The sequence below is a fragment of the Rhynchophorus ferrugineus genome, unplaced genomic scaffold (genome assembly GCF_030347505.1).
Source record: "Rhynchophorus ferrugineus isolate W39M unplaced genomic scaffold, kcgeb_rfMv2 rfM6, whole genome shotgun sequence".
Taxonomy (NCBI): Eukaryota; Metazoa; Arthropoda; class Insecta; order Coleoptera; family Curculionidae; genus Rhynchophorus; species Rhynchophorus ferrugineus.
Window position 1 is genome coordinate 46,170,995 of NW_027472585.1, and position 14,486 is coordinate 46,185,480.

The window sequence follows — 14,486 nt, forward strand, 5'->3', positions numbered from 1 at the left end:
ACCATATTTCGGAGCTATAAAAAAACCTCTAAAAATAAAAGTTAATGTTTTTTCATTAACCACATGTAATAGAATTCAACCGCATCAAAGCTATTTTCGTGTTATTTTTCATATTTTATCTAAAACGTTTTAGTAATGAAACCTCAGACATTTTAACGATAACACTGGAAAATGTTGGGTATTATAAATATGTTTCCAATGTTACAAGAACGGGTAAAAATGAAAAAGATAATTAATTTAGTTGAATGAGTTCCCCTGGAGCCATTAAATTATAATGGCGTTAGGTTTAATTCGAGTTTCGTGTGGTGTGGAAAAATATGAGACGCCAGACCGAATTGGACTGTAATAATAAAGAACAGTCATTAGAGTGCAATGTATTAGTTGTGATATGTTCGAAAGAATATCCATTAGTTTGGACGTGTACAATTTCAATCGGACAAAAAGAAAGGTTAATTAACGAACTATGACTAATAAAATGACATCATCTGACAATTACCTTTCGTCCTCGGTATCACTGTCACTTCACCGTGTCACCTATTTCGTCTATAGGCCAGTCTTTTTTTTGTGTGTGTTGTTATCTCAACCATGCATACGTCATCAAAATAATACAGTCCACGAAACGCCTCGCAACTACGACTTGACAGTAACCGCTAGCCGACGTCCACTTCCGCCGATTTTGGCGCGCACTCCCCGTCCCCCACCCCGCACGCACCGCGAACGCCCCGTCGACACGCCTAACCGCGCGCGGGGTTATTGCCCCGCCCCTTTGAGGGGAATACGCGACCGGGCGGTGGGGGTCGCTCCTAACGCCCCGCTCGACGGGTGGCGCTCGTCGGGCCATCTAGCGGCGCGCGGCCGAACCGTCCGGTTTTTCGATATGTGGATAAATGCACGCTCGTCCTCGACCGAGGTGGTTGCTGTATCGGCTAGGGGTGGCCTGGGGAGATGGCGGGCTCTGGCGGCGAAGCCTCGAACCGAACCGGGGGTGAGAGAGATCACGCTGGAAAAGAAAGATGGAAATTAGATAACAGGGTCCCTTAAGTTTTAATAGTTACTAGAGGTCGAAAATCGATCACAATTTATAAAGTTAGTAAAGAGAAAGAAAATGATACGTTAATATTACTAAAACTTGTTTTGGCAATATTTTCAATAAACAATCAGAAATATATTTGATATATAACATTATTTACAGTAACGAATGTCTGTATATTATAATACATGCAAACTATCTCAAGAACTAACACTTGATAACCTTTTTTAAATGGCATTTCTAGTATCCATTAAGTGTTGATAATCGACAAAGTATTAATTAAATTATTAAATTACTATGTACTGATCATTATAACAAAGACATCATGAATAATATTATTATATTTACTTTTTATGATATGACTAATATATATATATTTGTACATTAATTGAAACAATAACAAATACTATTAGTCACTTTATTTTTCACTATACACAAATTATATTAAAGTAGCTTATTAAATAATTGACAAATGAGATATTTTATCGTATAGATAGAAATTAAATGATTTATAATTAATAATAATTCCAATTAAAAAAAATTAACAAAAGCGAATATTGGTTTTATCTTTTATCTCACTAATAAATTAATTTAAAAATGGACCTACAGAGATTTCGTATGTAATTCGATCTTTTCTTAAAGTTATATTTTGAAGAAACTATTAAAATTATCAATTAGTTTTCATTTATAATTGTATTCAAATTTTTAAACTATATCTCAACGCCACCATATATCAAATAATAACACGATATGAATTCTAAAAGATTAATTAGAGCCAATAGATATTGTTAGCTACATTTAAAATCAAGTAACAAAAAAATATATTATTTTTATTGTTTATTTCATTGAAAATAAATAACAACAAATATATTTACATACAGAATTTTCGTATGTTATTCGAATTCTCTCTAAAATTATACTTTGTAAAGCTATTAAAAGTATAAATTAGTTTCAATTAATATCTATATTCTAATTTTTGAAAACTAGAAAACAAAAACTAGTATTTCAACGTTACTTGTATAATCGATCAAATAATAATAGGATATGAATACCAAGGAACTGATTAGAGCCAATAGATGTTGTTAGCTACATTTAAAATCAAGTAACAAAAAATATATTATTTTTATTGTTTGATTCATTGAAAATAAATAACAACAAATATATTTACATACAGAATTTTCGTATGTTATTTGAATTCTCTCTAAAATTATACTTTGTAAAGCTATTAAAAGTATAAATTAGTTTCAATTAATATCTATATTCTAATTTTTGAAAACTAGAAAACAAAAACTAGTATTTCAACGTTACTTGTATAATCGATCAAATAATAATAGGATATGAATACCAAGGAACTGATTAGAGCCAATAGATGTTGTTAGCTACATTTAAAATCAAGTAACAAAAAAATATATTATTTTTATTGTTTATTTCATTGAAAATAAATAACAACAAATATATTTACATACAGAATTTTCGTATGTTATTCGAATTCTCTCTAAAATTATACTTTGTAAAGCTATTAAAAGTATAAATTAGTTTCAATTAATATCTATATTCTAATTTTTGAAAACTAGAAAACAAAAACTAGTATTTCAACGTTACTTGTATAATCGATCAAATAATAATAGGATATGAATACCAAGGAACTGATTAGAGCCAATAGATAATTCTAAAACCATCAGTAAATTTGAAAATCAAACGCATCTAAGTGTGGATTGTCTTTAATAATTAGACTTTAATGATCAATAATTCAAAATATCTTCTATTTGTCTCATGCTGCATATTTTTTCCCGTCAGTAAATGTATTTATGATAAATTTAATTATTATGACAATTTAGAATATCATTAAATCATTATATATTTTTATTAATCACTACACATTCACTACGTTAAAATTGGAATCAACAAATTGCACTGATAACAATTCATAGTCATATTTAAACAAATTCAGACAGTAAACGAACAAGCTTTTGCATTGATCTTTATTAACTAATCAAATATTAAAATTTATAATTTGTATTTGCTGTCTCTTGAACATAAAAAATTGACATTAAATAATATAAGACAGTTTGTAGAAATATAATCAACCTAAAGAACTATAAACCTTTATTTGAAACCAAACTGGCGACATAACACATTAGTTTAGGATAAATTTACTTACTGTGATTATATAAAACATGATCTATGCCATTATAGTACGCAAAAAAAACTATTGTGCGGTTGAATGCAAGAGATACCGCCTATTTCCGACAATATAAAGCGTTTATTGTCGTTCTATAGACACCAGTTAAAGTTATAAACGATATAAAGGTATAATTAAGAATGTTAAAGTATATTCTTATAGTCAGCAACGTATTAATTATTTGCTGTTGATTTCGCAAAGTGTTTAACCACAATCGCTATCTGTAATTATTAGTAAATCTGAGATAGTTGTAATCTACCGCCTATCTAAGCTTATATTGATCGTTAAGATCGTTTTTTATTTGTTTGTGACCTTTTGATTTGTTAATAGGACTGTTAGCTAGGGTATATCACATTTAGAACGTACCCAACTCTGTTATAATTGCTTTTGTGATACGAAATATTAAATCAATAGCAAAACTTACTTAAATAAGACAAGTTGTAGTAAGTGAAGTGTTGTGAGTGTGTAGGGAAAATATAAATGAGTTTGTAGTTCTTTCACAACGATTAGTCCATTAAAAAAAGACGAATTCTTATTTATATATGCAAAAATGTTAATGTATGTTGTAAATGTATTAATTAGTATCTATTATTTATGAATGTTTACAATATGGAATATCCATGTCTATTTTTCTTCTAACTAACCATATAGCAATATGACAAGGGGGTTTATCTGGACTGGACCTATTATTTAACGTGGGCTCCGAACCACGGTCCTCAGCATTAAGCCTACCGACTGGCAAGTGATCAACATAACAACAACCGATTTGCCACATAGATGGCCCTACTAGAATTAAATCCATATGTTTTTTAGTTAGCCGTAACCCTCAAAAGATGCGTGTATATATTTGACAGCTGTCGGATCATTAGTTTGTGAATTATAACATTTTGAGTGGTGCAACTTTTTTTATTGTGAAAAAATTGATAAAAAGGAATTTCGCGTGTTGATATAATATTGCTTTTTGAAGGGAAAAAATACAGTTGAAGCAAAAACTTGGCTTGATGCTGAGTTTCCGGACACTGCCCCAGGAAAATCAACCATCAAGGATTGGTATACTAAGTTTAGACGTGGTGAAATGAACACCGAAAACGGTGAACGCAGTGGGCGCCCAAAAGAGGTTGTTACCGAAGAAAACATTTAAAAAATCCACAAATTGATTTTGAATAACTGTAAATTGAAATTGAATAAAATAGCAGACACTATAAAGATATCAACTGAACGTGTACATCATATCATTAACGAATATTTGGGTATGAGAAATTTCTGTGTAATTTGGGTGCCGCAAAAGCGAGCTTTTGACTAAAAACAATGACGAGTTGATGATTTGGAGCAGTGTTTGAAGATGATCAAGCGTAATAAACCCGAGTTTTTTCGTCGATATGTGATAATGGATGAAACTTGGCTCCATTATTTCACTCCGAAGTCCAATCGACAGTAATCTGAGTGGACTGCATATGATGAAGCCGCTCCAAAACGTGGGAAAACGCAACAGTCGGCTGGCAAGTTTATGGCCTCTGTATTTTGGAATGCGCATGGAATAATTTTCATTGACTACCTTGAAAAAGAAAGGCCCATCAACAGGGACTATTATATAGCGTTATTGGATTGTTTGAAGGACGAAATCGCCGAAAAACGGCCGCATTTAAAGAAGAAGAAAGTGCTACTTCACCAATCCAATACACCGTATTACAAGTCAGTGAAAACGATGGCAAAAATCCATGAATCTTCGAATTGCTTCTTCATCTACCGTATTCTCCAGATCTGCCCCCAGCAACTATTTCCTATTCTCAGATCTCAAAAGAATGCTCGCTGGGAATACATTTTCGTCAAATGAAGAGGTGATCGTCGAAACTGAGGCCTATTTTGAAGCAAAGGGCAAATCGTACTACAAAATAAACTTTCGGACTTTCCTTTATTTTGTCTGTAACAAAAATTTTCTTTCAAGGCAGATCCTACTTATCAAATATTAATATTTACTTCTACGAAACAGATACAAATGAAGTTAAGATATTAATAAAATTTATAGAATTTTAATTTTAATTTATTTTGATATAATAGCAAATAGATGTTTACTATTCTTTATAATATATTAAGAGCATTATAATATATTATTAGCACGAATCTAAAACAGTCTAAGATAAAATCAAATTTCTCAAGTTCTAGTTGTTACTAATCGTATATAGCGGTATAGTTAAAATCTTAGCTATTACAATAAATATATCAACTCCATTCTGTATAATGAATTCTTTGTTAATAAGGGTTAATATCAAAAGGTAGTCAAAGAGTTGTAGAAATTAGTACTTCACTAGTAAAAATTGCAGATGGTTTCAGTTTATATCATATTTTGTTATTTCGGTAATTATTAGAAGCAATTAATATTTCTCTTTAGCTTTTGTAATACTATACCTTCACTTAATATTTATAGTGTTTGTAATGTATCTATTTCTCATCACATCTAACAATAAAAGACATGAAGCTATTTCCTTTCATCTTTCTAGATAAGTAAACAAGAAAAGAGACTAATAAAAGAAATTTCAATGGAGAGGGTCATCATGTACTCAAATAAAATTCAATCTGACATCTACTAATTAAATAATCTTGGCAGTTCATATTAGTGACTAATTAGTATTATATTCAGGCGTAACAATTGATAACTAAATATTATTTTGAATTACTCTCAATATTCAAAAGATGCATGAAATTAGAATTATTCAAAACAAAATTCTTATCAAAAAAGTATATTATAGTAAACTGAATAGAGTTATTTATTACTTCATGAAAATGTGTTTCCATATACCTTTTTAGAACCTCATCAAACAATTAAAATATATGGTTAAAGACCAAATATCTGGTTAAAAAATAAACAGGTTATGTTAAAACATAAGGATATGCATTAAAAATGTTCTGAAGTCACTAAATAACATCCATTAATAGATTCTGATATTCATTCATATTAGTATTAGTTATATACATTGTTTTAACTTAATTAATATAACGATTTTTTGGAAAATATTCTTACTCCAAGACCTGGCATGCGTTGCAAAGTCACCTAAGGTAAAAATCAATAAATCAATATCTAGGGTACCCAAGAATTACTTTTTATTATTATAGTTTTTAATAATACTATCAATGTCTATACTATGTAGCTTTAGAACAATCTAGCAAAGTCTCATCATATTCGAATGAATAATTTAGGAAGCCATAAAGGGTAAATAAATAGATATTCATTTTTATATATCATATATTACACACAGTGTTTAGAGTTGTAGACACAATTTATTATTCCTTTTAAATGTTACATTATAGTCAAAATTAGACCTTTTTCTTGTTTTTTTTTCTTTAAAACTGTAGTAAATATTCTAAACACGTATTAATGGTATCTCCCTCAGAGTGATATGTCTGTATTATGATTTATCCCATAATAACTCATTTAAGCCTATATCTTTAATCTAATTTATAACTCACTCTACAATTTTCCTGTTAAACTTTTCGGTTTTTTATTTAATATATTTAACAGAAAATGATCAATTTCAAACGTACATTGATTGAAGATGTTCACAGTATGTTCAAAGACATGACAGGTGATTTTGTAGCTTGACAATACATACAGTTATACAGTAAAACCAGTCAAATAAGTATTGAAGTCACGCATTACAAATAAAAAGATATATTTTTTTTGTAATAGCATCCTTAAATTGACTAAGAGATGAGCACAATATATGGAATGAAATGGCCAAGATTGTCAATAAATAAATTTGAATTATCCACTGTAAATTCTAAAACAAAGTTCTACGATTATTTACCACTGTTTATCGTTACGTAACCAACAAAGATCTGCACGATGACCTCGACATCAAATGAATATATAAAGGGATCCAAGATGTCGACTTAAAAAATAAGATAAGTTTGGATAATAGCAACAACGTTGAAGCAATACAGCCACTGTACAACACATAGGAAATCAGAAGATTGAAGCTAACCAAACCATACGAACTTGTTTGATCTATAAGTGTATTTTTTTATACTTGTAACTCATTTAAACCCTATATATTTATTTAATCTAATTCTCAACTCATTTTACAATTTTCATGTAACAGATATAACAGAAAATTATTAATTTCAACTGTATATTGATTGAAAGACGTTCATAATATATTCACCTCAGAACACATGACAAGGTGATTTTCCAGCTTGACAATACATACAGTTATACAGTAAAATTAGGCAAATAAGTGTTGAAGTCACGAATTACGAATAAAAAGATGTTTTTTTGGAATTGCGTCCATAAATTATCTAAGAAATGAGCAAAATCTATGGAAACAAACAGCCAAGATTACTGTAAATCCCAAAATAATATCCTACGATTAATTAACAATACTTATCGCTACGTAACCAATCAGCAGCTGCACCATGACTTCTAAATCAATTGGATACACAAAGTGATCCAAGATTTTGCGTTAAAACATGAAATATGTTTGCAAATCAAAACAATATTACAGCAATACAGCTACTGCACAACACACAAGCAATCAGAAGATTTATGCGAACCAAACCACATATAGTTTAGTCTATACTAGCGACCCGCCCCGGCTTCGCACGGGTGCAATGCTGATACTAAATTAAATACACTACAGAAAAAATATGAATGTTGTATATAAAAACATAGCGGCCCGCTCCGACTTTGCACTGGCATAAAATATATATGCCTATGTCACTCAATGAAAACATGATCAAAATCGATCCAGTATTTTTGGTTCATTCATTACTGCCCTTGGCCTGCACGCATTAAATTTGGAGTAAAACAATTCCTCTTCCCCTATACTTACTATGAAGATTTCCTGCTATCTTTGGAATATCTAAATTCATACAATTTTTATAACATTACACATTTTTAAACGCAAATTTTAAATTTGTAATATCTCCGAAAATATTTGTTTAATTTACATGCTGTAAGGAACCATATTGATCTATATTAATTGCACACTGTATTTAAGGTACTTAATTCGATAAGGATTAATGCCGTATTGCTTAAAATAGCTTCGTAAATAAGCCATTTTCTCACGTAAAAAGTAAACAATAAAAATGGTTAATGTGGGTTATGCCTAAAAGATAAATATATACCATCGCGGACTTTTTTGTAGACCTTTTTATGGTGTACAATACTGTAGTACATTAATTTGATCTAACTCGTAGGGTTAGGCAGCGTTTTTGCTAATTGCTAAATAAGCCTAAAAAATAGGTTAATTTACGACATCACGTTAGAAACCTCTAAAATTAGCAATGTTGCCTTAGTATATTATGCATGTATTATACATATAAACCTTCCTCTTGAATCACTCTATCTATTGGAAAAAACCGCATCAAAATCCGTTGCGTAGTTTTAAAGATTTAAGAGCACTTAGGGATATAGGGACAGAAAAGGCGACTTTGTTTTATACTATGTAGTGAAGTGTATTCTTTTATACTTTTGTAACTCATTTAAATCCTATAGATTTAATCTAATTTTCAACCCACTTTATAATTTTCATGTAACAGATGTAACAGAAAATTATTAATTTCAACTGTAATAAATTAATTTGTAAATTAAGATTGTACTAAGCATATAGAATGTAAGATGTAATTAATAAAATTATTTCGCGAATAAACTGGGAAGGAATTAAGAATTTAAATAAAGTATGTGAAAAATAATGAAATGCCAAAGAAAGATAAATGCGAAATGAACGACATAGAACACGAATTATCGTTTTCGCGTGTGTATGATTATAGACGAGACTTATTTACAACTCGACCACTTACCCCACCGATAAACTTCCGGCTTCCCTTTTCACGAAGAATGTCTCGAATGCATAATTTAAAGCCACCAACACAGCCAGTTCTCGTATCCAATAGCGATCGTCGATATGCCGGCGCGCACATTTTTCCTTTCGGACTAACCGCAGAACGATTTCGAAAATGCGAACACGAAAACTTAACCGATTAGGTACTGTCGGTAACCGCAGCATTTTTAACAGTGAATTTCTTCCTTTGGCCATCAGGCAACCAACCTGTTCTAGAAAACGCGGAGCAAGACGAACGTCGAGGAATAAAAACGATCCTCGAACGGCAGGTCGACGGCGAACCCTCTTCGATTTTGGCATACGGATGGAGCTAAATTGGTCATATTAATAATATGGAGATGGTGATGACCGTTGGACGGTCATTTAATGCTAAGTGGTCGGAGAAATACAAATTAGCGGTCCCGTAGATATTGAAATATGGTCAGGTTGATTCCGAGTTGGAAATTTATTGTTGTACAGCGACATTCTTTATTCGAATGGTTTAATTAAATACTAAATTAAGTGGAAGGTGATATCAATCATTCGTATTTTGGCTGATTTATTATGAAGAGAGTTTTGGTTAATTTAATGGGGTATCTAATGGGTTTTTGATAAATATCTTGTTGTTAGATTAACGTTAGACTATAAATATATTGCTACTTTATTCTATATAAGAATAGCTCAATGTATTAAATATGCTAAAATATTTCATCTCTCGAATAAAGACATACGTCATAAAAACCTTGAATAAACGATATACATATTTCAAAGAAAAATAAACAAAAAAATTCAGGTCAAATTACGTTACAACTCATAATTTTTAAGATATCAATATAAACAAAAATCAGCTCATTTTCATTCAGCATAAAATTCTCCACAATATCTGCAATATTCATTAACTTCAAATTATATTAATGGAAATGACAGATTGCATCTGATTACATTTGTAGAAATTGTAGATTTTCAGGACTGGGCAAATGGAATTGGAAAGTTGGACAGAAACTATGGAAAAATTACCAATATTTTTTACCCCTTGGATCAACGCAAAACTCTCAAAATATATGAATTGTTAGATGAAAGAAACAAAAATTCATTTTAAATTTTAACGCTATCTATAGATTATTTAAACGGAAATTACAGCGAACAAAAAGAAAATGTCGAAAAATCTCAGTTGTTCCTGCCTATATATGTATGGAAATGTTCCAAAAATGTTGACTTCTTGGATAAGAGTGAAACTTTCAAAATACATGTATTTCAGGGTGAAAGAAACGAAAATCTAAGTCAAATTACTTCAAAATGTATGGTTCTAAAAATATGTAATATAAATAGAAATTCATCCAATTTTTGAAAATACGCCTTTCCTTCTTTACCTTAGAAACAGAAGGTTTTATAAAAATCAATTAATTACTATTCGATTCAACACTAAATGATCTATTATACCTCCAATTTTCATTAACTTCAAATAACTTCAACAGAAATTAGATAAAAAAATATGAAAATAGCAAAAAAGACTAATTTTCCTGCCAAGATATATGGAGAAAGTTCCAACATTTTTTACTTTTTTAATAAAGGAAAAACTATCAAAATACAAAAAAAGTAATGGCAAGGATTTCGATTCTTATTCCATTAGTTACCAAATTATTATTGAAAAACCAAACCAACTTATCACTAGAGCTTCACCTTTTTAACTTCCTAAAACAACTGTATTAACGAGACTACCTTAATAAAACTTCAAATTCTATTTTAATAAAAATACAATTACTAGTTTATGATAGAGATATTTATTATTATAACTGAATATATTATTACAAGTAATAGAGATATTTAACTTAATTTGCACACATTAATGATATTATAAATAAGTGCATTGAGATAAATTGCTAGTACATATGTAGGATACGAGTAAAATAAGTAACCGTCTTAAAATAGATGATTTTATCTTAGTGAGAGAAATAGTGTGAAAATATGACTCCAGTTTGTTTTAACACAGCTGGTTAAAGAACACATTAACAAGAATTCTAAATCGTTTGTCACTGCATATATTTCTAGTGCTAGTATGTATTTGCAGTTATTAATTGTTTCTGAGCCTAGAGTTTTTAAAGAAATAATAATTGATGATGAAGTAATAGTGATAAAAATTTAATGAAATTATCAATATACTACATAGTATAAAACAAAGTCGCCTTTTCTGTCCCTATATCCCTAAGTGCTCTTAAATCTTTAAAACTACGCAACGGATTTTGATGCGGTTTTTTCCAATAGATAGAGTGATTCAAGAGGAAGGTTTATATGTATAATACATGCATAATATACTAAGGCAACATTGCTAATTTTAGAGGTTTCTAACGTGATGTCGTAAATTAACCTATTTTTTTAGGCTTATTTAGCAATTAGCAAAAACGCTGCCTAACCCTACCAGTTAGATCAAATTAATGTACTACAGTATTGTACACCATAAAAAGGTCTACAAAAAGTCCGCGATGGCATATGTTTATCTTTTAGGGATAACCCACATTAACCATTTTTATTGTTTACATTTTACGTGAGAAAATGGCTTATTTACGAAGCTATTTTAAGCAATACGGCATTATTCCTTATCGAATTAAGTACCTTAAATACAGTGTGCAATTAATATAGATCAATATGGTTCCTTACAGCATATAAATTAAACAAATATTTTCGGAGATATTACAAATTTAAAATTTGCGTTGTAATGTAATAAAAATTGTATGAATTTAGATATTCCAAAGATAGCAGGAAATCTTCATAGTAAGTATAGGGGAAGAGGAATTGTTTTACTCCAAATTTAATGCGTGCAGGCCAAGGGCAGTAATGAATGAACCAAAAATACTGGATCGATTTTAATCATGTTTTCATTGAGTGACATAGGCATATATATTTTATGCCCGTGCAAAGTCGGAGCGGGCCGCTATGTTTTTATATACAACGTTCATATTTTTTCTGTAGTGTATTTAATTTAGTATCAGCATTGCACCCGTGCGAAGCCGGGGCGGGTCGCTAGTATATAATAAAACACTTTTTTTGGACGAGTTTACTGTTGGCCACCTTCAGTTAAGACTTGTTTGGGCCAAATATTTCCTTTTAGAGGGTTTAATAGCCGGTTGGTTTGTAATTTAGATGGATTCTTCACAGCAGGTAAAATTCGCTATAAAAGTGAATCACAAGTTTGGTAACATGTGGATATAAAGATTCGGACATATTTTAATATGTCTAGTCGTTGTGACTATTGCAGAATATATTTTAAGAACATTTACAATACATGTTATAGCAATAAATCTTGCTTCTTAATATTTAATCACATCCTAGGTTGTGTAATGAATTAGTAAAGCTTCATCTATTTGTCATCACCAACAAATCCATCTTTTCATTTCTATTTTATAGCAGCTAACTTATTGATATATATAACTTAAAATTTCATATTATCATAAGAGAAGTCAGAGGTAGAGCTAGCTCAACTGACTATATCGTCCAGCTGGCCATATCAGTACTAGCGATAAAATATTCGTCCATTGGTCACTTATTTTTAATTTTTTTCTACCAATTATGATTGAGTTTTCAGGCCATCATGTAAGAAATGAAAGAAATATGAATGAAGCTTATTATAGTAATATGATATGTGAGTTTGAGTGGACTCGTTTGACCGGTATAAACTTTCACGACATGTGGTTTCAGCAGGGGGCATTATCTATTTACAGTGTCAATGAAACAACTGATTTATTACCGGTTGTTTCTACATCATGTCAATTTAGAAGAACAAGATGTTAATAGGTTGATATGGGTGTGCTTCTTGACACCTCGGTTCTTTTTAATGAACCACAAAACAGGTCTGCGTTTACGGTATCTCTTCCATATGTTCATTTTTTCTCGTACAACATAGAACGTTAACTATTATCATAGAAAGCTTTCAATTTGCTTTAATCAATATATAATATATATATATATATATATATATATATATATATATATATATATATATATATAATCTATATATACATTAAAAATCAGTCGAATGAAACTAGTAGAACTAAATATAGTAACTAAAAGTACACGACTGAAGTAGTCGATAAATCGATAACAAAATACAAACAAAAAAACAGTCAATAGTAAAAGTAGTCAATTACTAACCAGTCGAAGATTTTTGCAACTAATATAGTAATTATAATCATCAAAAGAGTCGCAAAGTAGTATTGTTCAAGTGACTTAAGCAATAAATAAACATCTTTAATTAAAACCTTACCATTTTAGATGTATTTATTAAAAGCATTCTTCACAGTGTATCTTCATTTAATCCACATCCACATGCATAAGGATATCTGAAACAAAAGGAAAATTACGTTACAAGATTACATGCAGATTAAAGGGAGTTAATGCTAGGGTAAGAGCTAAAATGTGTTCTATCTATCGAGGATAGGATCTTTTATCATTTATACCCCACACGTTTTTATGGAATCTATTAAGGAAAATGTCTAATTATGTATTAATTTATAGCATCTTAATTAGTACTTTTGACGTCAAACAATACATTTCCAAAATGTTGCCGGTTAATTATATTGTTTTCAAAGCCAAGCCCCTAGACAATAAGTTATATGAATATTAATGATTCGGGCTAAAATAACAAAGAAAAAAATGTCTAATTAATTGGTTGTTGGTAATACTTGTACGGGCGCAAAAAATAGTAATTTCGTGTCAACAATTATGTAAACATTCGTTGAATAGAAACTGTTTTCTAATAGTTTATTTATATGTTGATGTTAGGTTGGAGAAAAGGCAATTTCGGGTTTTTAAAATCGCATATGTAGGGTAAGACTTAAGTGAATGTAACTGTTCTTTTAATTCGACTCTATACTGTCGAGCAGTAAAAGGATCATGAAAATCACCTGGTTCAGTTTTTCACCGAGAAATTTCACAAATTCTACCGAAATCACTTTTTCTTCAACCAGTTATAAACCAAACGAAAACTATTAAATATCAACTATATATTTATTTATAACATCATGTCGGGCAAAAAGTAAAATACATTAGAACCAAAATAAAACAACTATACTGGTTAGTCGGAAGATACCCTCAACTTGATCTAAAATCAAACAGGTTGATTTATAAGCCAACCATAAAGCCAATTTGGCTTATGGTGTGCAAATATGGGGCTGCACTAAAAATATTCAAATCAACTAGTCATCCAACGCTGTCAAAACAAAATTCTTCTTAATTACCAATGCCTATCACTACGTAACCAACGAAAAACTGCACTATGACCTGGAAATCAAATGGATTTGCGAAGTTATGCAAGATTTCGGCTTGAAACACGAAAGAAGATTACTAAATCATACTAATGTGGAAGAAATATAACTGCTGGACAGCACGCAGGATGTCAGGAGATTGAAGCGAACCAAACCATACGAACTTATATAAAGTGTGTACCTTTAGTGTAAACTATAGA

General features: G+C 30.3%; 1 protein-coding gene across 1 annotated transcript in view; it reads left to right on the top strand.

Annotated features, from left to right (window-relative positions):
• The first annotated feature begins 317 nt into the window (after positions 1-317).
• LOC143198712 (uncharacterized) overlaps positions 318-14,486 on the top strand; it is a 101,898-nt gene continuing 87,729 nt past the window's right edge. Inside the window, exons 1-2 of the mRNA XM_076408074.1 lie at positions 318-448; positions 550-1,086. Coding sequence (XP_076264189.1) covers positions 318-448; positions 550-1,024 — 606 coding nt within the window. The 3' untranslated portion in view covers positions 1,025-1,086. The remainder of the gene's footprint in view (positions 449-549; positions 1,087-14,486) is intronic.